We start from the raw sequence: 25,822 nt of genomic DNA on the forward strand, positions 1-25,822 counted from the left end.
AGAAGCCCCTACCTGGAGTCGGCTGCCCACAGCGCCCTGTTGGCACCGCTGAAAAGGGAGTAAGATTCTCCCGCAACTTGCCGATTCTGCCCATTTCACAGAAGCGCAAGGACGGAGAGAGGACCCGAGAGAAGGAGTGCGTCCTTTCCGCTCAGCTCCAGTGTCACTGCGGGTCCGCGGACAGCGGAAGGGTCTGCCGGCCCCTGCTCCGCTCCCGGCCGTCGCCCGCGTTAGTCGGGGTTGCCGAATGAAGGGCGCTAGGACCCGGTGGCGCGGTGTCGGCAGGGACTGGGCGCTCAGGGCTCAAAGGGGCGCCGAAGCGCCCACGGCGTCCAGCCCTAACAGGTGGGGGCGCGGAGTAGTGCAGTGCCGGGGCGCCGAAGGCCGCCACACCTAGGGCGCAGCGAAGCGCCCGGGCTACGCGGGCGGAGCCGCCCTGAGAGCCGCGCGTGTCCCCAGCCTCGGCCCCGCCCCGCGCTGTCCAATGAGAGTCCGCGGTCGGAGGGGCTGTCCGCACACTCTACCCGCAGCCCCACTCCACGCCACCGACCCCCTGACATCGCAACCCGCGTCCCGGCTGTGCGCCCCAGTCCCCGAGCTCGCTGCGCCCCTCCCCGGAATCCTGCGCCCCGGTCCGGGAATCCAGGTGCCCCTAGGTCCCCAGCCGCCGGCAAGCCTATGGCCCCCCAGGGGGGTGAGTAAGGACAGCCGGAGTACCCCCAGCCGGTGCCGCGTCCACGCCCCTCCGGGCCGCGCGGCGGGAGTCTTGGGGAGCTATGCTGAAGCTGGGTGGTGCGGAGGACGCCGCGCAGCTCCCCCCTCGGCGCGCCCGCGCTCCTGTCCCCGCGCCCGCGCCCAGACCTGCGGCCCCCGACGGCTCCCGGGCTGCGGCCCGTCTAAGCCTTGCCTGCTTGCTGCTGCTGCTGCTGCTGACGCTGCCGGCCCGCGTAGACACGTCCTGGTGGTGAGTGTGACTCTCCGGGTTGGGAGGGTGAGGCTCCGGGTCGGAGAGGCCGGAGGCGGGGAGGAATACACAGCCCCGGCACCCGCAGCTCAGGGGACCAGGTTGTCGCTTCGACGGAGTTAGAGACGTCCCGGCAGGGCTGTCACTGAAGTTGCGGCGTGGCGGAGGCGGGGGCGGCAGCGGCGGAGACAGAGGAGCGCCGCCCGAGGAGGTGGGTGCAGGGTATCTGGAGCAAGGACGCCCGGTGGTCGAGGCTTTCCAGAACCCCATATGCCGTGCCCATATTTCAGCTCAACCCTTTTAGGGCAAAAGCTACCTCCCGAATTTCGCTCAGGGTGGATTCAAGAAAGCAACCGCTTATCTGGGGCCTTCGGTGACCGTCCAGCAGGAACCCTGATCACCTATGGCCGTCGCCCTGGGAGGTGGAGAAAGGGGCTGCGCGCGGGTGGAGGAGCCTCTAGTCCACCCATTCGGTCACGCAGCCAGGCTTTGGTGCGGCGCAGCACCCAGCGCCAGGGTTAGAAGTGGAACCGGGGCAAAAAGCCGACCCCATTAACTCACACAATTAAAACAAAACACTGGGCTTGCATAATTAGGCATTGCCTTCAGGCTCCGTTTTAAGGACGTCAGTTCGAACCTTGATATCTCCTTCTCGGCTTCCTTCTTTTCTTCCCCACGTCTCTCTCTCCCCTCCGAGAACTAGGCGCCTCTGGCCCCCAAATATTGAGACCCTCCCCTTAGATTTCTTGCAGGCCTTACACCCCAGACACTTCATAAGAGGGCAGATGAGCCAAAAGGCGTTACAAACCGACTCGATGTCTGTTCTTCCCTGAGTACCCTGCTCCCAGGCCCTGGATGGCACTCGTCTTTTCCCTTCTGGGGGCAGGGCAGGGGGAGAGTTGGGCTGAGAAAAGGCTGTCTTCTCATCTTTCCTCTTCACCCCCCAAAATGGTCTCTTGGACTGGGCTTCTGCCCCTCTCTACCCATGCAGTGCCCGCCTTCCTGTCTTCACTCTACCCCCTCCCTACCCCCCCCCCCACCTCAAAGTGTGGTCTCTTCTCCCCTTCCACCCTGTGGCTTTTCTCCTCAGGACTTGGAATCTTGGCTGGAAGGGTGAGGGGTACGGGCTGAGGGGCCAGCAAGCTTGGGCGGCAGATTCCTATCATTTCAAGATGCGTCTCTCACCACCACTACCCTCCCCCCCCGCCCCCCCCCCCCCCCCCCCCCCGCCACACACACACCCCGTTTTCCTGTTTCAGAAAAATCTCTTGGATTTTTTTTTTTTTATCTCTGCAGTGTTGTGGAAGGCAAGGAGGGGGGTTCTGGATGGGGGAGAAGGGAGGCCCATATCTTACATCTGGCTTGAAACATTCCTTTAGAAAGGGAAAGGGAAGACGGGGGATGAGGAGAAAAACCTTTCAAAGTTCAGAGTGCGCACACAGCCATCCCTTTACCTTCAGGGCTGTTTGGCTGGGGACAAGCACCCTCAGTGGCCCAGCAGAGAAAGGATGAAGTGGCTGCTGCACAACTTTACCCACCCAGATGGCAGTTTGCTTTTAGGGACGCTCCATGCCTTCCTTCCAGTTTGGGATGCTGTCTTGGGGACCATGTGGTGTTTAGGTGAGGAAGTATCAAGTCAGTCTGGTAGTTTCAGCATGCTAGAGGTGGTTCCCAAAGACCCATCTGGAGTTCTTTCTAGTCCCCATTTTGTCCCTGTGGTGACTGTCTCCGCCTTTTCCTTTCTCTCTCTACTACATGCCCCCCACGTGGTTCATATTAAAGGTTTTGGAAAAAGTCCTGGGTGGGAAGCAGGCGGGTGAAGCAGAGGGATCCAGCAGTCCCTGTGACAGGGTGGGGGTGGGGTTGGGGGGTGGGGAGGAGGCAGCAGCAGGTCAGGACGGGGAGTGAGTGCGGAGGGTACTTCCATCTCCTGGCTGCACACCTGCAGGTCGTAGCTGCAGGCCCCTGGTGCCTGCCTCTGTGAGCATCACTTCTGGGATAAAGTGGAAAGCTGCTTTCTAAAGGCTGGTCAGACCCCCAAGGGGGTTCTCTCCCCAGAGGAGGTGCCGTTGGCTGTGTGTATCCCTGTTCCGCTCTCACCCGCAAACAGGCTGCTCTTCCTCACGCCCTTCCCCTCTTTCCCGGCCACTGCTTCCCTCTGCTCCTCTCACTGGAGGAGGAAGTGAGGGTCTCTTCGGAATCCATAGCAAACAAGGAACGGGCTCCTGACATGTGCTTCCCTGTTCCATTCTGCACGGGTTGGACATGTCAGGGATCCACAAAGGGAGAGGAACAGAGTGGCATCACAACATTAGCATTATTGTTGCCACGTAATGAGCGCTTACTAAGCTCCAGACACTATGGCTAAACACTTTATTAACATCATCTTCAGTCCCCCAATAATCCAGCATGGTAGGTACTGTTATTATCCCCATTTCACATAAGAAGAAAGTGAGGAATAGGAGGGAATGGCATGAAACTCAAGTTCAACCAATTCTGAAGTCAGATGGGCCCACTCCTGGCTAAGCCTCCCTTGGAGTGAAGATGACCTTGGACTTTGGAGTTCACCTAGTTCTCCTGACTGGCTCTGATGGAAAGAGCTGGCTATTATCACTTACTACTCCCGGAACCTCAGTTTCTTCACTTGGTAAATGGAGATCTCTCTTTCTCAGAGGATTGTTGGGTAGAAAAATGTTTCATAGACTGTAAGGTACCATATAAATGATGTTGTATTAAGAGATTAAGGGGAGGTAATAGTTTTATCCCTGTGCTCAAAGCTTTATATGAGCTGGACTGAACCATGTGCACTAGGGACTATAAAAGAAAGGAAAAGAGGAAAAAAAGAGGCTCCCTGACCTCATTAACAAGACACAAACAAAACATGTGCAAATATGCTGGCAATGTCCACAAGGAGTAACGCTATAATTGAAATGAAGTTTATGACTAGCTAGCGGGGAGAAAAAAGTAAGGGGTATATCAGAGCAGTTAGGTTTATTCAACAAGTAGTTACTGAGTACCTACTATGTGCCACACACTGTTCTAGGCACCGGGGATACTGAAGTGAACAAAACAGACACAAATCCCTGCCTTCACGGAGCAGTGCACGCAGATCACCTGGGATGTTGGTAAGGTGCAGCCTCTGACTCAAGTCGGCCTGGGCTGGGGCCTGAGGCTCTGCACTGCCAACAGATCCCCAGGGGATGTGAATACTGCTGTTTTGGGGACCACACTTGGAGTAGCAGGGGCTATGAGAGTAGGATATGAATCACTTTGTCAGAGGGAGGGATGTAAATGGGTCAAAAGCAGGTGAAGAAAACATTCTGGGGCAGGAAGCTGGGAAGGAAGGGAAACTTCTGGATGGGTAAACAAAGCTAGAGGATCAGGGGTATCTCACCACTACCAGCCCATGACCCGGGGGATGCCTTAAACATCTCTTTGACCCTAACAGCTGAGCTGAGTGCTTGGCACATGGTAGGCATTTTGCAGGCATGTGCTGAGAAGGGGATTGGCTGGGGCTCAGGCTCAGTTTTATTGGAGGTCCCCACACCAACTACAAGGGGCTGACCATGGTCAGCAGGCAAGCGCCCTGCTCTGTAGAATCTTGAAGCAGCCACTTGGTGGGGTGAGGGGGGTAGTAGGAGAAACTTATTTATTCTTCCCATCTTAGATACTGAACAGATGTTCCCACGTTCAGTGGGGATGTAACAAGAAGGACCAGTGTGGGCTACAGCAGAATGGATTTAAGTCAGACCACAGGAAGGACTTTTTGCCAGAGTTTGGCCTGCCTCACTCCAGACTGTCTCATGAGGGCTGGATTACTGGTCTCCCATTCCCATTCAACCCCCTCTTCCCAAGCCCCAGTAAAAAACAAACAAACACCCATTGCACAGGGCAGTACTCGGGCTGAACTGAGGAAGCAGAGTGGTGGTGAGACAGGGACGAGCTCCAACTCCACAACTCCAACGTCTTGAATCTCCAAACAAAGCACCGCAGCAGTGGGTGTAACTCCGGGCTGTGCGTCAGGCGGCCCTTTCCGGCCTGGCCCAGCCCGGGGTGTTTATTTTGTTTGTTCCTGGAAGCTGTTGCCCTGATGGACAGTGCTGGGGACGCTGATTCCATGGGATTTCTCAGTGTCTGGTCAGCCCTCTCACCCCTCCCCCGGGACAGATGGGCCCCATCAGCCCTGCTGAGTTCCAGAAGAGGCATCAGCCCTCCTTGTGTTTGTTTGAGTTGGTATCACCAGTGGTGATCCAGTCTGTGGGTGAGGGCGGAGTGTGTGAACCGGGGGGAGGGGGTACACAGAGCCCAGGGCAGCCCAGCTTTTCCCCTTTACCCATTGGCCACCCTCCCTTCTCCTCACCCACTTCTAGGCCCATCTGGGGGGCTTTCCCAAGCCATGGGCTCATTCACAGCCCAAACCAAAATCTTTTCTGTTTGTAGCAGCAGAAAAGCAGGCCCCCCAACCTGTTCAGAAAAGGGAGAGAAGGTGTCCCTTGATGTGTTAGGACAGGAGAATGGTGAATTTCCAGCAAATGAAGGAAGGTGTTGGAGAGATAGAAAGGGAATGAGGAGTGGGTGAGTGAGTCAGATCTCATTTGGTGGCCTTGTGGGGAGAAAAAGTGATGATACATTCTGGTCTTCTCTCTGAAATGGTCTTCCTGAGGCTGGTGGTGGAGTCCGGGCTAAGAGTGTTTGAATGAAAAGATTGCCGCGAAAAATCTGAGAAGGACTCTACCAACCCACCTATCTTCTAGTAGCCAAATGATCTTCTTATAATAGTTCATACTGGGCAAACTGGGGACTGGAATATGGGAGTGTCACCCTCTTGCTTTATCTTGGCCTTTGGCTTCCCACAGCAACAGCCCTCTGCCCATGCAGGATGCCCTGCCCTGTAAGTTGGGGAGGAGGGTTTTGAAAGAATCAAGACCCCTAAGCTACAAAAGGCCATTGGCCTGGAAATAAAGAGTATGGGGAAGAGAGCTGGGAGTGGGGTCTCCTCCCCAGATCTCAGCATTGGGAATGAGGATCTTAGCTGCATGGGTCTGACTAGGGCTATAAACATTACTCAGCGCTGCCCTTGATGTCTCTTCCCACTGGCCCCTCCCTGTCTCCATCCTTCTTCCCCCAAACCATGTCTTCATGGACCAGCCATGCAGGACGTGCCTCTTACATGTGGGAGTAAGAGTGTTATCTCAGACTCTCGTTTTGTTAGTTTATTTTTCCATGAGGCTCTTAATGTTTGTTAAATAAACAGGCAATGGGTTTATGTGACATGCCCGCAGCTTTCTGTGTTTGTGACACATGCCTGGCCTGCGTTCTGGGAGTGTGTGTCACTTTGGCCTTTGGCAGGGGAACTGGTGATGCTAGGAGACCACTCATTACTCTCTCTGCAACTGTACAACTATTTCTCCGGAGCGTGTGGGGACCGGTTCTATCCATCAGCCTCAGGGAATGTGGGCTGGGAAAGGGGAAGGCACCACTCCAAGGTGTGAATGCCAAGCCTTCCCTCCCTTAATCCTGTCCTGGTGCAGAAAAAGGGCCGGAACGCTCTGACAGGGCCATCTCCACCTTGCAGGTACATCGGGGCACTGGGGGCCCGAGTGATCTGTGACAATATCCCTGGTCTGGTGAGCCGGCAGCGGCAGCTGTGCCAGCGTTACCCAGACATCATGCGCTCGGTGGGCGAGGGTGCCCGAGAATGGATCCGAGAGTGTCAGCACCAGTTCCGCCACCACCGCTGGAACTGCACCACCCTGGACCGGGACCACACTGTCTTTGGCCGTGTCATGCTCAGAAGTAGGGGCCTCTTCCACCCTGCCCAGCTCTTCCCTCCCTTCCTATGCTTGGGGTGGTGAGTGGGGAGGGTAGGCATGATCCCCTCTCCCATCTCCTGCACACTTCTTCATAATTAGAGAAACAGTTGTGGGCAGAGCGCAGGATACAGTGGGAACAGACCCTCAGTACTTTAGATATGTAGCCAGGGGTCCTTCTAGGTCCCAGTATTCTGGGATGTAGGGACAAAGGAGCGGCATTCCATCTTTCTTCCTTCCTTTCCTGTCCCTCCCCAGCCCCCAGCACTGTCAGGCTGAGGACTAGGTTCTTATCACACAATCACTCCCCTCACTCTAATACTCCCAACACTACAGTAATGGGAGCAAAGGATAAACAGAAAGGTGATACATAAATATTTGGAGAGTCAGAGGCTTAGCCCCAGCTCAGCAATAAAGCTAAGCAGAGGCTAAACAGTCAACTAGGAGGAAGGGATTGAGGTGGGAACCCAAAGGTGTCAGAGGGACAGGAGAGATGGGTCACTGATCCGGGAGAGCAAGGAGGGAAGGAAACAGGCGGGGAAAGGAGCCTGTCACTCCAAATGGGCTGACCCCTGGGCTGGGGTGTCCCCTGTTGGGAACTGTCCAGCAGAGTGGGCCTGAACAGGCATGGACTGTGGACCGAGACAGGCTTAGCTGAGCCAGGACTGCACTCGGTGGGAGGGGGTGACTCGCCCTGCGACTTGCTCATGAATACATCCAAGGAGTTTGGAAGGAAGCAAGAGCCCAGGTCAGCCCAAGAGGTCAGATGTACAAAGAAGTGGATGGAAAGTAGTGAGGGCTAGGGGAGGGATCAGGCAGTCTGGAGATGCTCCTGGAAGGAAGGGCAATTTGAGTAAAGAGGGTACAGGGGTTGCTCTAGGAAAAGAAGAGATTTCACAGTCGCAGTTCTGTGGGCCTCCTGCTGAGACACACTTCCCTCCTCTCTCCAGGCAGCCGGGAGGCAGCGTTTGTATATGCCATCTCGTCAGCAGGGGTAGTTCATGCTATCACCCGCGCCTGTAGCCAGGGGGAACTGAGTGTGTGCAGCTGTGACCCCTATACCCGTGGCCGACACCATGACCAACGTGGGGACTTTGACTGGGGTGGCTGCAGTGACAACATACACTATGGCGTTCGCTTTGCCAAGGCCTTCGTGGATGCCAAGGAGAAGAGGCTCAAGGATGCCCGGGCCCTCATGAACTTACATAACAACCGCTGTGGTCGCACGGTCAGTATTCATGTCTGTGCATGTGCCTTCCTCTTTGCTGTGGGCGACGCTCTGTATGATCACGGACTAAATGTGGAGGAGGAAGTGCTGAAGGCTCTGGGTCACTTCCAAAAGACCTGACCCCTTGGGTCAGGAGCAGTAAACCCAGGGAGCTTGCGAATGCCGAGGTGCAGCCAGGTACACAAAGTCCTCACACAGGTGGGAAGCAGGGGGAGAAGGAGAAAAGCAGGACAGTAACTCTTTAAGAAGGAAAAAGCTGCCTCCATACGACTGAGGAGGAGAAGGGCTTGTTCTGGTCAGTCACTGGTCTCTGAGCATGTCCTCTGTGCCTGGTCCTTGCTGCAAAGTGACATGCCACAGAAGGAGAAGGCATGATACCCTGAACTCCAAAATAGTGATGTGCCAGCGTCCTGAAATCGTAAACAGAATCCTGTGGCCCTAAAGTTCAAATGGCCTATCATAAAAAGGAGAACACTGTTGCTCCAGGAAGGCTTCCTGGAAGGAGAGCTTCTTGCATTGGATCAGGAAGAATGGGTGGATTGATGGGGAAAGACCAACCAATGGCTGCACTAGTTAGCCGGGACCAGGTCCCGCAGAGGGCAGAGCACTCATGCTTTCAGTCCTAGGGGTGATTAAGTGCCCTGACTGGCTGCCTCTCCTTTACCTGCCTCCCACCTCCCAGGCTGTACGGCGGTTTCTGAAGCTGGAGTGTAAGTGCCATGGCGTGAGTGGCTCCTGTACTCTGCGCACCTGCTGGCGTGCGCTCTCAGACTTCCGCCGCACAGGTGATTACCTGCGGCGGCGCTATGATGGGGCCGTGCAGGTGACAGCAACCCAGGATGGCGCCAACTTCACAGCAGCCCGCCAAGGCTATCGCCGTGCCACCCGGACCGACCTTGTCTACTTTGACAACTCCCCAGACTACTGTGTCTTGGACAAGGCTGCAGGTGGGTAGAGAAAGCAGACGGGGATGTAGGGGCATGGAGACCCAGCTCTTAGTACCAGCACCCCCGGGTAGTCACGGTTTGTTCAGCCTCAGGAGTTAGGGAGGGGAGCTGAGGGAGGAGTTAGTCTCCTCCTGATATGAAAAAAACCTCATAATGAGATTGATGATTTATGCCTCGGTCCGCCAGGCCCAGTGCTGTCCCAGCAGAGAGGAGAGGTCGCTCAGCTCCTTCAGGCCTGAGGTCTGTGTGGTATACAGACGTGATAGATACTACTCAGTGAATGTTAAATAAGTCACCCGTTCTCAGTAACTCAGTACCGAGCAATGCATGGTCCACACCAAAGCATAAGATGCAGCCCCAAGTCATTGGCTCTTTACAATTGAGCTAAGAAATGAGATGTAACAGGTAGACAGATGCAACTGCAAGAGACAACTGGAGAAATCGAGAAGCTGAGCTGCAAATGTGGAATGTAAGCTGTTTCTTGAGGTGTGGGGATTATCTGGGTGCTAGAGAGGACAGGTGACATCGTCTACACAGAGCAGAATGGTAGGTGGTGCACGATCTGTTCCAGGAACAGAGAACAGATTAATATCCTGAGTGGAGAGTTCGGGTGAAGGAGCTTAAAGGTAGGACAGTTGTGATCAGACCATCAGTGGCCTTGAAAGGTTTTATCCCGTCTAACGGGGGGCTAGGGAGGCAAGGAAAGCAGAGGTTCCTGCCAAGGCGAACCACTGGCAGGGAGCAGCAAACATCTGTGCCAGATATTGTGGTGGGATTGTTGGGGGTGCTGAAAAGTGATAAGGTGTTACCCCAAAAGAATGGAAGTTACCATCTGGGCTCAGATTTCGGGTTCAGATAGGTTAATCTAGGAACAATGTGCAATGCCACAGAACCGCTCTTCCCCGGGAACTGCCCTGGACTCGCAGGCTCTTCCCTGCAGACCCAACCGTCAGAGTCGGCTGAGGTGGATGGACTTAGAAACCTTGGCTGTCTTCGGTACTGGTTTTCACCCATCACTGTCCTTACTGAGAGTCAAGTGGCTCAGAGCAAAACTGGGCATAGACACAGAGCGGGGCTAGGTATAGTTTCTGCCCACGTGGTATAACTGAGAGGACTACTTCCCAGTGCCTGGAGATCATTCCAGAACCTCTGAGGTGTGAGCCTATGCTGTCACACCTAAAATGCTCATTTGGGGAAGAACCTTTGGAGTTAGGATGAGTCATATGTGTGTTGGTTTTTCTCAGAGGCATAAAATTAAGGCTCATAAAACCCAAAGTGGGGTCTGGAATTCAAAGGGTCCAAGTCATCCCAGAGGGTAGAATTCCAGGGCAGTCTGTGACAATGGAAAAGTTCTAGGGCTAATATGCTAGCCACTTAGCTACATGTGATGACTATTTTTTTAAAATATATTTTTATGATTTCAGAGGAAGGGAGAAGGAGAGAGAGAGAGAAACATCAATGATGAGAGAATCATTGATTGGCTGCCTCCTGCATGCCCCACACTGGGGATTGAGTCCACAATCTGAGCATATGCCCTGACCGGGGATTGAACCGTGACCTCCTGGTTCATAGGTTGACACTCGACCACTGAGCCACACCAGCTGGGCCATGTGATGACTATGGGTGACCAAGGGACTAAGTTTTAAAATTTATTTAATTTTAATTCTTTTAACTCTAAATGAGCACATTTGGCTAGTGGCTACTACACCAGATAACTCAGCTCCAGAGGGTAGGGGAGACTTCTGATGCCCAGGAAGGACTTAAGACCCAGCCCTTGCAATTATGAGAGTAACATGCATAGGAGACCTAGTCAGCCCATGCCCCAAGCAGTGGTCTCTTGACATTTGGATTGTGTATTCCTAGTGTATAAAAAACCTGAGCATTCACCTCCAGTATATACATATTTACTTATAAACTACATCTATGTTCCACTATACTAATATGTATATTATAAAACAATACAGAATCGATATTTTAAATTGATGAGGTAGAAAACAAATATAGAGGTTCTTGTATTTTCTTTTCATATCCCAGTGGAATGTCAGACTGCTGCTATAGAAATCAGTTAATTGATTCCCCTTCTTGAACCCCTAGGCTAGTGTTTCCCATCTCTGGGAAGGGCTAGAGGAGATACTGCCTAGGGTCCATCCCATCCAGAATTCTTTAGCTTTATGGTCTGTTGGCAGGGTCTCCTGTGCTAATGTGAGATTGAGGTCCTGAGCATCATCTGTGCAGAGGGAAAGCATCTCCCCTACCCTTCAAGATCCCCCCTGTAGGGTCTTTAGGAATTCCTTAGGGGTGTGCTTCCAGCCAGTCATGCCAATCCATCCACCTCCTCCGTTGAACAGACTGTAGATATAACACAACGATCCACTGAGTTCGATGCTATTATTGTGCCTATTGTCAGACGAGAAAAACAAAGCCCAGAGAGATGAACTGACTTGTAAATCACCTACCTAAAAAGTGGCCGAATGGGATTTAAACCTAGACACTGACACCAGGCCCAGCTTTTAATGGCCATACTATACTACTTCTCTGTATAGTACAACTTAATAAAATATAAACTAAGGACCAAAATACTAACAAATAGTAGCTGGATCAGAGTTGTGGCAAGGCTTCTTGGAAAAGATAAATTATAGGCTGTTATTTCTTTTAACTCCTTATTGTGGGAAAATTCAAACATAAAAGAGAGGGCCGTCAGCCAGCTTTAACAATGACAAGCATTTTAAGGCTAGGCTTTGAAGGGGGTCTGGAGATGTGTGCTGGCAGGGAGGGCACGGCAGGTGAAGTCAGTGGTCTTGGGGTGGCCTTGCTGGCGGGAGGAAATGAGGCTGGTGTAGAGGGCCACGAGGAGATGATCATTTTGGCTAGTGGGTATACTTTCAGGAAAAGAGATTCTTTATGGTTTCCTCAGGAGGATGTGGGTAAGGGAACCCAGAGCAGCTGAAGTAAGAGGTACCTTGATTTTCTCGCCCTCTCTCTCTCTCTTCCCCAATCCAGGTTCCTTAGGCACTGCAGGCCGTGTCTGCAGCAAGACATCTAAAGGGACAGACGGCTGTGAAATCATGTGCTGTGGCCGAGGGTATGACACAACTCGAGTCACCCGTGTCACCCAGTGTGAGTGCAAATTCCACTGGTGCTGCGCCGTGCGGTGCAAGGAGTGCAGAAACACTGTGGACGTCCACACCTGCAAGGCCCCCAAGAAGGCAGAGTGGCTGGACCAGACCTGAACATGTCAATACCTCACTCATCCCTCCACTTCAAACCTCCTGACTCGAAAGCACAAGATCTTTGCATGCACACCTTCCACCACCCTCAACCCTGGGCTGCTACAGCTTCTATTTAAGGACTTGGAGAGTGATCCAGAGGGACTCTGGTGTCCTGGCTGGTTCCTTAGCCCTTGGAAGGAGTGGACAGGGACGTAAGAAACTGAGCAGCTCCGATTCCCTGCTCTGGAGGCTAGAAGGGGGAGCGGAAGAGGTGTAGGTGTGATATGAGTTGCACTAAAGCACGTGGTCGAGGCTCGTGTCTCCTTTCCCTGCACTGGCTTCCTGACACCTCTGTGTGTGCAAGAGGAAAGGTACCCGGAGAGTGCTTCCCTTCGCTCCTACCTGGCTGAGGGTAGATAGGACAGAGATGAAACCACATATCTCTTCCCTAGGTCAGTTTGAGCAGACGGCCTGGTACCCCAAACAACCTCTTAGGCTACAACATTCTTTCATTATGGAGAGTGAGATGAGAGTTAGCCACAGTGGACAAGTTTCCATTCATATGCTCATGTGTTTCTAAACTGCTGTGTTTTGTAAGGGGGAAATTATATAACTATACAAACATACACTCTCTTCCCATCTCTCTCTCCTTTCCAGCCTACATCGGGCAGCACTACTCCCTTTGCTCACTTGCTGCCTGTTTAAATGAGTGGCAGGCAGTGATACCCATGCCTAACAATCATCAGAATACCCTGAAACATCCTGAGAAAGAGGAATTTAGTAAGCCTTGGGTGTTTTTTTAAAATTCCCCTCGCATTGTTCTGGTGGTCAGCCAGATTGAGGAAACACTGAGAAAAAGGTATAGGACTCGTGGAGGGAGAGGGCAGCAGTCCTGATCTCGAGGGTCCACAATAGGCCTCTGTGTATCCTAAGCAGGTAGAGATCTCCAGCTTTGGCAATTTTTAGGAGAGGATCCTAGCCTTTGACGCTGGTAGTGGGATCCAGTGACTATAGAGGAAAGGAGAGCTGGGGCTTGGAGCCAAAGTGGTGAGCATCTTAGAAAGCAGCCTTTCCCCGTTAATTTTCTCACCCCCCTCAGCAAGAACACGTCTTTATGTAGCGACTCTCCAAGTCCTGGTGATGATGACTGTTGTTCCTTCCATGTTTGGCTTCCACAGGGGAGTTCCTTCTATGCTACTACCCGCTCCCTAAATCAGCCTGCGGTAGCTGAGTCTCCAGAGGCAAGCTAGAGGGTATGAAACGAAGTCTCCAAAACTGTGATGTCCTATTTTTATGTGATTTGAACAGTGATTATCTCTTCCTGCTGATATCTTAAAGGAGCAGAATACTGTAGAAATTTGCAGTTATGACAGACATGGGTTGGAATCACAGCTGTTTTTGGTATTTTGAGCAAGATACTCAAATTCTCTGAGCCTCTACCTTCTCATCTGTAAAATGAGGGTATAAAACTATCTCAGATACTGAGTTTTAATTATGCTCCAAACTCTAGCCAACAAACACTCTCTCCAAAGCCCCTAACTGGTCTCACCCATCATGACTTACTTCAGAGCCTTCAACTAAGGACAATCAAGTATTGACAGCAGGCTGTGGATTCAGGGGCCTACCCAAGGAATTCTGAGTGTAGCCTCCCCCCTTTCCCAAGTTCCTCTCCAACATCCCTTGGGTCCTCACATGTTTGTGGAACAGCTTCACTCTGCACAGGCAGCAGAAGGAGCCATAGCTCTGGGCTAGGGGGGCAGATTTATTTGGATGATAGGACTAATATTTGTGTAACCTGCGGAGACCTGTGTGGGAGAGTTTGGGGTGGTTTTTCTTTTGGCAAGGGGGTTTGCTCCGATTTCACATCCATTAACACAAAACATGAGCTAGTCAGGGCCCTTGTGGTCTGCGGTGAGGGGATGCCTGTGGAGAAATGGGACTGAGTGAGTCAGGCCAGGGGAATGTCTTCCTTGAAGAGTGGAGGCAACTGGATAACTGATGAGCCAATGGTGGGATGAGGGAGGGGCACAGGAGGGAAGAGAAGAGCTTCTGACATCTTGAGCTGGGATTAAGAGGAGGAAAGCTTCAGGGTAGTGCGAAGGTAAGAGGGTTACAGCCAGTCTGAACTCAATGATAGAGTTGAATGCATTTCTAAAAGGGTGCTGTCTTGTATGCTGGGCTGCTGGGAAGAGCCTCCGGGCCCGGTTAACCCCTGCTCTCACAGAATATCCAGGTGACCATGTAAGTGATAGCATGGGCCTTCCATGGGACATCAACCTGAGTTCAATCGACTTGTCTCTATTATCTATCTGTTTTCCGTTCTTACCCCAGGGAGGGAATGGGCCTCTTCTGACATCTAACACTGCTCTACGCTTTTCTCTGGCGTCCAAATTGTGATTCATAAAGACCCACATTTTGCATTTTCCTATAATGGTTAGGCGAAGAGTGAGCTGTCCAGAGAGTGAGCGGTTTGAAAAGTGAGGCGGGTAGGGAGAGAAAAGAGGTCCACGTGAGCCCCGCCACAGAGGTTATGTGGCTCCAAGAAGGAATGATGGCCAAGCCATTAATTATGCCTCTTATTCCTTAGCTTGCCTGTGCATTCCGATTGGCTTTAGACAACTGGCGTCTATTCTGTGCTATACAAACAGAAACTAATTTATTTGGAACGAGAAGCAAAACGAGAACTTTATTTGGTGTAGTCGGGGCTCCATGTCATTCTGCCACTGCTTACTCCCTCGCTGCCTCCAATCTCCCCTCTCCCAGCCCTCCTATCCAATAGCGGTCTGTCCCTCAGACCAGCAGTCTCACAGCCCCTCTCCACTCTTCCACTCCTTCCTATTGGTCCTCATTTCTTTTCACTTTTAACAGTTAGGTAAAAGGCGGACAGAAAGTGCTATTTGGACACAAAGTTAACTTCAAAGAGGTTATCTCTATCCTTTAAGGATCTCAGAACCTTTCAGGGAAGGCATGTGACTACAGTGCCCCCGCTGCACGCCAGTAGCCAGTTTCTCCATGGAACAGTAAGGATGCCAGCCTTCACTGCCTTGGAGATAAGAGCCAACCTGTATTATTGCCGACCTTGAATGACAGCTCTAATCCATACTCTTCCTCAGAGAGATGCTGGAAAAATTCAATCAGAGACTTTAGATTATTTAAAAGAATGAAGTACTGCCTGGCCGTGAGGGTCTGTTTGTGAAAAGTCCTGTAGGTCTGACTCATGACCGCTCACTGCCTCATTTCTCTTCCTCCCTGTAGCAGAGAGTAATTTCTTCTCCTTTCTCTCACCTCCCTCAGCAAAAACACCAACCGCTATGTCCTTGCCAAATTCTCAGACCCACTCCGGACATCGGCTTAATACAAGAGAGATTATTAGGATTTTCCCCCTCTGCTTTTCTGAGGTTTTATTTAAATGCCCTCAGTGGTCATAGGGCAGAAGCCCAAGTGAGGACACTGGGGAGAGTATGTTTCTCACCCCTGAGAGGCTCCTGCAGCCCAATTACAGCACCAGAGAACAATGTGATGCATTCCTGGGCAGGTCGGTGGGACCCTGGGCGCCTGGGCCTTGTGGAGAGAGGTGCCAGACACAGAGCTCTCCGTAAGCAATCCTGCAGAGCCGCCCCCTGGGTGCAGAGATGAAATACGGGAGAGCTTCACATTACACAGAGACCTATAGCTCACACCTGGTTATTGATGGCCTTGGTGGAGGCCTCTGCCCCCACCCTCCACTTAGGAGCTGCCTGCTACTACGGGGGTTGGGCATCTTTGAAGCAATGTTGGAAAACAAGAGATGCTTCCTTTTCACGATTTGCCCTCCCAGTCTGCACGCAACCATGAGGATACACATACATATGAGGTGCACCTATACGGGCATACATATACATATATGAACATACACATAGCTTCTCTTATTCTAGTCATCCTCCCCTTCCCCAGCAGCAAAAAATAAAAAAGCAACTAGATTTCAATCAAATTCTCCAAAACTCATACCAACAGCAGAGGTTCAGCTATAACCAAAGAATATTAAAAAGTTACATGCAGGCAGCTGTTTGGTTTGGGGACCAGTTGTCACCTGGGGGTGGGAGGAGAAGGAGCCAGAAAGGGATGGACAATGGACAATTAGCACCCAAGTGAGGGGTCTGAGACGTCTCAGGGCTGATTCATGCTGGAAATAGTACAGTTCATGCTCTGTATGCTGTGGATGGTGAGGCAGTCTCCGACTGCTCATGCCCTATTGTTCGTAACTCTTGTTAGGTTAGAAGCAGGAGAGCTTTGGGCTCCAGAGATGATCGCTCCAAGAGAGTTATTGGAGAGCAGCAAGCAGTGGCTCTACTAGAGCAAATATGTCACAGTTACTACACTGAACTGAGCTTCCCCAGAAGATAGGATTCTCTTTGGGTGGTTGTCAGGTTTAGGATCTAGTCAGTGGGGTCTCAGTAATATCCTATCCCTGCCTCCAAAGGGATAGAAGAGAGGGAGCATATATAAGCACATTTTCCCACTTCCCTTTCATGAGGATCTCTAAGCATCTTTGTGGCTTTTCCTCATTTACTTAAGATGTTTTAGTCATCCTGGATTTGAGAAAGCAAGGTAAGCATCCCCCCGCACCCTTGGCCCTCTAACTGAACTATCTTGGCTTCAAATTTGCCTTTGCTCATTTCCATTCTGCCTGAGTCTATGGATGGAGCAGCAGGCCACACAGTTCCCTTTCTTTGACCAAAAGGAACTGAAATCTGGTGACTTTATTTCAATACCACCAGCCCCTATAAGCAGGCCTGACCAAACAGAAAGGCTAAACTGAGTGAAGAAAAAAGGAATACAGTTTAATCCACAGCTGTTCTACTTGACAACTTTTTCAAGGTAGGGCTTCCCCAAGAATAAATGTGGTACTCGCCCTGGCCAGTGTGGTTCAGTTGTTTGGGTGTCATCTGGTATATCAAAAGGTTGCTGCTTTGATTCCCAGTCAAGGCACATACCCAGGTTGCGGGCTCAATCCCTGGTGGGAGGCATGCAGGAGGCAACCAATGGCTGTTTCGTGCTCACATCAATGTTTTTCTCTCTCCCCCTCTCCTTTCCTCTCTAAGGTAATCAATAAAAAATTTTTTTAAAAATGTGATACTCATAAAAAACATTTTTATGTACAAAATGCTTTAGCACATACATAATTCTCACACCAACCTTGTGAGGTAGAAGTTACATTCACTTTACAGGTACCATTCAGAGAGACTTGGTGATTTCTCCAAGGTCACGTTGGATATTGAGTGACTCAGCCAGAAGTCAAACCTAGAGCTTTTGACTTCAAATCCTGTGTGCTCCTCAAAGATTGAGGATGCCTCGGGCTGGAGGCACCAGCGTCCCAGCCCCTTCAGAACAAATGGGTACAAATATTCTAGGAGGGTACATCTGAGCAGAACTGACAGAAGGAACAGCCTAGGCCTTCTCTAACCTCATCAATGATCCCCCTTTTGCCATTTCTGCCACATGATCACTAGACTAAGCGCTCCATTTTAATCAACTCTGGCTCTTAGTTCTTTCTATTCCTTTTCACTTCTTCAGATTAACACTTAAAACTTTGTTTTAGTTTTATCTAGTTCTTTTAAAGTGATGCTGAATGTAAAGAAAAGCCACAGGCTTTGGGCTTTTAAAGTATGTATTAGAATTTCCTTTGAGACTTCACTCTTTTTTTAAATGCTGTCAACCATTGGGCTAGGAAAGTAAAACAGGGAATGACAGTGCTAAAAAGCTATCCTACCCCGGGCTAGATGCCACTCCCGGCCTAGTAAAGGTCCTAGGACCTTTAGCCCAGACAGGTAATTTATCTACACCAAGGCAAGCAATATCTACCCTGCAGAGAAACCCCTGAAGATGAGGCAGACAACAGATTTTCACTTGATCAAAAACTTTTGCAGCTCAACCCTTCCTCTCACGCTCCTTCAAAATCTGGACTTCTGTTTAGGTCCAACACCGTGACACAAAGCAGCTCCAAGAGACGATGTGTGCAAGAGGAACCCTTTCCTGTTCAACTCCGGAATGCATTTTGTTAAGAGACAGCATAAGCCCTCACACACCCTACCTATCCCACTCCTGGCACCCCAACTGTGAAGCAGGAGGGAAAGCTGCAGGAACACAGTGCTCATCAATCACCGACCTGGGATGCTACAGCTTCTTGCCCTGGCCCCCCCTGGAGCTAGAGGGAGGCGGCATGAAAACAGTCTACCTATAGGCAGGATTTCTCCCAGAGCAACCCTTATTTTTTGGTCCATCGATCTTGGCTCTTGCTGCTCTCCCTGCTTTCCACCCCCACTGCCTCCGCATGTGGGCTCAGAAGTCATCATCTAAAGAATTCCATTGCTCACCTCCTGCATAGCAGCACAGCCCCATGAGGCCACACACCAGATGGAGGGGATAAAAGTACGAGGTCATGGCTTCTAGCAAGAGGCTTTTTCTTAAACTAACCCTGACTCCTGGAAGAGAGGCAGAGCAGGAGAGTGTCGGGTGAGCTGCTGACGACAGCCGCTTCATAGGTCATGTGTAAAAAGGAAGGAAAGAGCTAACTTGTCTTTCAGTGGAAATTTCCCCACTCCCACCTCAGACCTACTCCTGGCTTCACATCTGCTTCCAGAAGGTGTCTGAGTAGAATACAGAGAATGTCAAACCAAAGGGTTAAATCCTTCCCAACTGTAGGGACCTCTCCAGCAGGCTGCCACACACATGCTGAGGTGGAGGCCAAGCCTGTTTCTTCAGGAATGTAGCTATGAGGGAAAGGGAAGGGGAAAGGGTACGGAAAGTGGACTAAAGCTCAGGGGAACCTGAAAAGGTTGTCAGTAGGACTTCAAAATGCTTGTGTATAATAAACAACGACAACGGGATGGAGGAGGAGCATCAGTTCCAGAATCATCATGCTGTCAGGTGGCAGTGTACAGAAGCAATAATTATAAAGAAACAGTTTAAGTAACTGACTGAGAAGTCTCAGAATATAGGCATCAGGAGAATAAGCCTAATTAGGCTTTCTACAAGCGTTGGTTTCTGAGTTGGATTTTTAAAAGATAAGGTATGGACAGGTTGAGGGCAGTCAGAGAGACACATTCTAAATAGAAGGAGCTGGTTTATGCTGAAACTTAGAAGCAAGAATGTGCAAGCAATATATAAGGAATTTCAAGCAAGTACATATTATATACACTAGGGAATACAGAGAAATTAGAATGCTGAGATCAAGACTTAAATAATGTGAGGTGACTGCATGTGCCTAGACTGTCAATGGTTCAGTCCCCTACAGAGACACACAGCATCTTGATCTATGTCAGTAAACACCAGGGCACCTGTGGGAACGCACAGATGAGTCCATTTGTTACACATACAGGGACTAACGGAGAGCTACCCTGTAAAGCCCAACAAAATGTGAAGTATCATTAACTACAGCCCACTATCATTTGAGATTCTGGGCTAAATAGATATCAAATATCCTATCCAGAACTGTGATGCATTAATGTAGGTTTACAAGCCCAGAACCTGGCATAAATCAAGCCTAACTCTTAAGAAATTGAAATATAAAAAAGGAATAATTTAATACAGAAAATACACGCTTCTTTCCCTTACTCCCAGCCTTACAACATGACAGGTCTCCTATGCCCCAGGCACACTGGACTTTTGTGGCTGGCCGACTCATCTGACTTGAGGCCAGTGACTGTGAGGAGGGCTCTGAAAGAACTTTAGGGACTAAAAACCAGTTCCCTAATCAGAGGGAGACAGTTCCCGTGCACTATACAGGCTGCTAGAGCAGCAGCTAAAGACAAGACAAATTCCAATTTCATGACTTTCAATTAGGTCCCTGGCTTCTTGCATTTGTTGAAGATAAAGCAGAGCTATTTATTAGGTGTCTGCCACATTTCCTAACTGAACTTCCCTCACCTCTGAGGACAAAAACCACCAGGGCAACCTGTTCTTTCACAGCCCTTTCCTGATGCCACTTTCAGAAACAGAATATTGGGATGTATATTTTATATTTATAAATATTAAACAAGCCAAAAGGTGAGTAATAGCCTAAGTTTCTGCTTTACTTAACTGGCACAATTTGGTACTGGAAGGGAGGCAGCCACTTAACAGCAATAGCATTTGTTGGTATCATCTTAGTTTTTTCCTCCTTTCCTAGGCAGATTATAAAAGGTGATTTCTGAAACCCTTCACAATAGAAAAGCTCAAGGGTTTACATTCAACTGTGACACAACTGAATTCATGAAGAAGCATGTTTCAGGTTGCACTATAATTTCCCTATGTAACATAAACCCATGGAATCTGACATAAGCTGATTGCTCATGCTGTTATTTTATTTACATTTCTGAATGGAAGGGATTTCAATACTCATAAAATATCTAACTGACTTATTATTTTTCATCTGTTCTCCCAGAGCAGCTATTATAAAATAGGCATAGAGACAGAAGGCTCAACTTGTATGACTGGTTAAGTAAGCAACCAGGGAAAAGTTACTGCTCAAAAGCAATTTTTAAAAAATTCAATAAGGAGCTTGCGGCCAAACAAGAGATATGGTTATTCTCAATGCCATCGGAAAGATAAACGTTAAGTAACTGCATTCGTGATCTCTGTCCAACTGAGTCCTATGGGAGTAGGTGGTAGCTTCACAGGAACTCAGGGGCCCAGAGTTATTCAAGTCTTCCTCTAGAGACTAGTACCAGCAGACACAATCTAGTGTGAATGGAACACAGGTGAATGGGGAGAGTGAGATTCTCCTTACAACCCAGAAATATAAATGTGCCTTTATGGCATTCCCCCTATAAAAAGAGAGAAATGTCCAGGATGCAGAATTGATCAGCAAAATTCAGCTTGTAAGAGAGGGACAAGGAGCCTTATTTTAGTGTCTTAATCCAATTGCCTTTCATTATTTCTTAAAATTAACATGATTTGTGCCTATTTTCAGAATCAGTGACTACAGGACGAATCTTTGACATTAGCAGTGGGCTCTGGGAAATTCTGAGTGGTTCATTCCCATTCTCTCCCCTCAGGGCCAAGTAATTGTAGTCTTAACTTTTGCTAGCCCATCCTGCTCACAATGAAGTCACACTGCTTCATTTTCTAAACCAGGATGGCCCTTGGCCCTTATTAACCTGTCATTATTAACAATGAGAAGATATAAAAGAGAAAGTTGAAGATGTATGAGTATGGAGATTTTTACCTTATGGCAGCTACTGTGTGAATCTGAGGCAAGACCTTTCTTATTTAAATTTTGAATTGTGGAGTGTTTAATTTTTGATAAATTCTGAAATTTAGGTAAATATAATGAATACCAGTTTACAAAAAACATGAGCTTTGCCAGTTAGGTGTAAAGATGAAAGTCCTCTTAAAAATATATAAAAATAAAGAGACCTTTTTCTATCTCCTTTTATTTGACTGAAAGGAATTCTAACCAAATAAATTCTTCTAAAAGGAAAAGTCTTCATGAGTCTAAATTGACTTTTTGGGTCACTAAATCTTGTGTGAGGCACGTGAAAATAATTCATTGGTTACTTAAACTCAAATGAATAAATATGCAAAGATGAACTAATCTATTGTTGTGGTATAGCCTCTGTCTTATACTGATACATCTGCTGCCTCCCTCAGACCTCCTACCACTAGACTATCAGTTACTTGTGAACTAGGATTGTATTTTGTACTTCACAAAGGTGCACAATAATGATCTGTTCATTGAATCAATAAATGAACAAATTCATTAGTATTAACATCTAAATATAATGAATTAAAATGTCAGAATAATCGTTACCATATTCAGGATGTTCTAAAACAATAGTTAACATTTTTCAATGCTGAGGCTCTTGAAAAACTAAATTTTAAAAACAAATTAAAATATGCTCTATTGGAGTCCTCCATTCAATAAGCCAATACTGAAAGAAGAATTTTTTCAGGGTATCGAGGATGAACTAGTTCTAGTGCAGTTGTTTTAAAAGGAGGTATTACAATAGCTAAAGTACACAAAGAGCAAATTAATAAGAGAAGTCTACAAAGTTATGGTTTAGTTGAATTGGAGTCCCTGGACTCCCCATAAGGGCTAAATCCCAAAGGGATCAGAGTCAAGTAAATAAAAAATCCAGCTGAATTTTATCAGAGGGCAAAGTTTCAATTCTGAGTACCCCAGCAACCCAGGAGGAATTATGTGTAAGATTAGTAAAGTGCCTTCATCCACACCCCAGCCAGAGAACATTCTTCTATCTCGCTGTAACTGCAGGGAAAACAGCAGTGTATTTGCCTGCCAACAATAGTTGCAGCTATTCTCTAGATAGGAGCCTACCAACACTGAGAGATTAAAATTTAATTGTAAAGCTGCTGCTACCTGGGGGTAAAAGCTTGAACTCTGGCTTCAGAAATAAATTGGGACTCCAGCATATTGAATAGATGAAAACAATAGCTAGCGTGTCACTAACCGAGTGTGAGAATATGCTCCCTTCCTAAATTCTTCCCCAGACGCCTCCGCCTCCTCCTCCGTGTATCATATGGTAATGTGCAAGAGTGCTCAATGGGAACACAGCCCTTTGCTACACTTTGAACAGTACATACACATTTTGTTTCCAGAATGCCTGAAATTATAGGATAAGGTCAGAGAGTGGTTATGTGGTCTGAATTTCCCTGAATATCAGTTCTCTTAATTTTGTTGAGCATCATCTGAAGCCCAAATAATTTATTTTCTTGAAGTTGGCTGTCAAGATGGGCCTAAGGCAATCTTAATGTTATTACAGAACTAAGAGAGGTAATTTAATTTCCCCTCAAATTCAGATAGAATGCCATTAACACCCAATCTTTTATTGAGGCCTTATCAGAATTAAGGAACACACCCAAGTTTACCACCTATTGGTATAACTACTAGCTACTGAAAATTCCCAATTTAGCAAAAAAAGCCCAAGTTATGATATTTTAAACCAAAAGGTTTACATATTCTGTTCAGTTAACATCCCCCATGATCCTTCCCAAACTAACACTTTGATTTTAAAAGAAGAGTGATATATATTTCTACTTGATATTAAAACTTTTTTGACCATTTCAGAGAGTTAATCAAATTCTCTCTGAATCATTACAAACCGATGCCTATTGCTTCTTTAGCAATTACTGTACATTTTTGACAGGAGGGTGGCATTCTCTATGTATGTGACATAAATGACCAAACAGTTCTTTAAGTGGCTTGCTAGCAAGAACAAGAATGAAATGAGAAGGAATCAGTTTGAAAGACAGAAAAGCAAATGTGCATTCTTTAAAGCATCCGAGTTCATCAAATGGGCTTATACTATGAAGAGTTTTGTAGGCAGCTTATTTGTCTATTTATGTCTCTGCCTTTGCAGTGAGCATTTTTGCACCCTGAGTGCCTTTCTACTTTCTGACAACCCAGTTCAGCCTCTTCATTTAAAACTCTTCTCCACATTAATCTCCAATAGGAAGACTTAGTTCTCTAGCAAAACCATCTTGCTATCTCCACTCCATCATTCTGTATCCCCATTACTGTATTTGTTTTAAAAGTTATTCTTTTGTACTTGTTAAGTTGTGAAGTGACATATTATTGAAACCAAGCATATATACCATGACTAAAGGGCTATCTATTGTGTGATTTCAAGCAAATCCCTTAACTTTAATGACTCAGACTTCCCTATAACATTGCAAGATCACAATGTGTCCTCCAATGGCTCTGGTAAGAGTAAATGAGAATATAAGTATATCTCTTTAAGAAAAAGATAATAGCTAACTGAAGTCCAAATTATTCTTGGTTTGGAATTAAAATACATTAAGTAGTCATACTAATTGTAGTTCTTTTGAGCATTAGAAATTTGATTGGTTGGGGAAGGAGCTAAATTCCATTCAAGGAAAAAGTTAAAAACTGTCCTTCAAGGTTATAATTTTTTTCTGTATCCCATTATTCTCTCCGTTTAGAAGACTATACCGAGTCTCCAAAAAAACAAAGATGTTTTCTAAAACAAAAATCAGTAGGTTTCCTAATGTGATTCTAATATCACTAGTGTCATGGACTTGGAATGAGTGATTTACATCAGAATCTAAGCACAGCTCTTCTAAAAATGGCTATGCAGCCCATTTGCCCACATGCTAATGATTAAGCAATAAATGTATTAGTAGCAGTTACTACAGGATGTCCTACACTTTGGCACTGAGACTTTTACTTCCAGGGGAAAAGATAATTAAATATACTGTCAAATAAATTCAGGGAGAGCTTTTGTGAACATCATACTTAACAGGCACATGTTAACAAGGTAAGAGGGTGCTTTCCACAAACTTCAAACCTGAATTAAACTCCGAGGAAGGGATATAGACTTGCATTGAAAAGTTCATTGTCCTACCTTTTATTCTTTTTTTTTTTCCTTTGAAATAAGAGTTCATATTTAGAAAATTTGGATAAAGAAGAACATGAGTGATTTCACAAATTTCTCACTCTGGAGTGAAAACAATGAGAAGGAAGCATGAGAAATAATACCCTTAGAGAAAATAGAGAACATTTTTTCTCTTGCTACAGATGTCAGTTAATAAATAAAATCAAAAGTGGAATATACCAGACTGCCCAAATAAAGACTTCAGTGGCACTAACAATAGAACAAATATTAAGATTCTGACCTGTCACACAATAGATTCATTTTGTTATCAGGATGGTCTTTGGGAAATCCCTCAGATATATTGCTGTGGAAACAGCATGGCTATAGAACAATATTTTACAGGACTATAGGCTTGGTAACAATTCAAGATATTTAAAAAACTATATCAGTTCTTATGAACTAAAGAAGTTTCATAGCTTTGAAAAATAATCAATTTTCAAATAAAGTGAAGAAACTTATCTTCACTTCTTGTCAGTTTAATTTCTGCATGTGGCCCTATGTATTTAATAAAGAAAAATACAACTATCATGTTTTAATATTAATAAATGAAGGCAGATGGAGAATATAAAAATGTTTTTTATATTTCATGTCACTTCTTATGACAATTGAAAATTAAGAACCTTTAAAAATAGTATTTATTTTTTTCTACAAGTATATATCAACATATAGTTATAATTTTCTATCAAGTTCCCTAGTTATGAGGACAATCTTTGCCCTGGAAAAATGATGAGAATAGTGAACAAACCTCAAACATTTTGATCACTATGTAGTAAAAGATATTTTGGCATTTACAACTGCTTATTATTTTTTAAAATGTAATTTTGGGAGAAAAATGTTAATTATTTTGGGGCAGAGGCTGAAGAAATCCCAGTGAGACATTCTGTAGAGAGGTCTTTCGTTAGTGTAACATCTGACCTTCTATATCTTTGGAAATCATGCAACTTGGCTAATGTACTCCTTAAAGAATTAATCAAGTAGATTGTTAGGCCCTAGTTACAGTGGAGCCAGCCAATTATGAGTTGCTCAGAAATTCATCACTGGCAGGTCCAACCACATTTTCCCACATAAAGATTAGTAGAAATATGTGGAGACAGGGTCCATTCCCACCCTAGCACAGTGTTCAGTGAAACAAATTTCAACAACGTTTTCCCTTAGCAGAAACAATTTATTTGGGAACTTTCTTGATTCCTGTCTTTACTCATAACACCTCCCCCCCCCCACCCCGCCCCAACATTGAAAAGGCTGCCCTATTTAGTTAAAACTAAACCAGGGATTTTTATATTCAAACACACT

At 47.3% G+C, this 25,822-nt stretch overlaps 2 protein-coding genes across 7 annotated transcripts in view; one reads left to right on the forward strand and one right to left on the reverse strand.

The window, feature by feature from the left end:
* Positions 1-25,822, reverse strand: part of ST7L (suppression of tumorigenicity 7 like) — a 147,639-nt gene that overhangs the window by 56,699 nt on the left and 65,118 nt on the right. The gene's annotated exons all lie outside the window — the stretch shown is intronic.
* On the forward strand, positions 25-19,807 carry WNT2B (Wnt family member 2B). The gene is made up of 5 exons (XM_079761239.1): positions 25-964; positions 6,540-6,760; positions 7,725-8,002; positions 8,685-8,949; positions 11,950-19,807. The coding sequence occupies exons 1-5, from the start codon at positions 777-779 to the stop codon at positions 12,177-12,179; spliced, it is 1,182 nt and encodes a 393-aa protein (XP_079617365.1). The 5' UTR covers positions 25-776; the 3' UTR covers positions 12,180-19,807.

Source organism: Cnephaeus nilssonii, assembly GCF_951640355.1.
Source record: "Cnephaeus nilssonii genome assembly, chromosome: 21".
NCBI lineage: Eukaryota > Metazoa > Chordata > Mammalia > Chiroptera > Vespertilionidae > Cnephaeus > Cnephaeus nilssonii.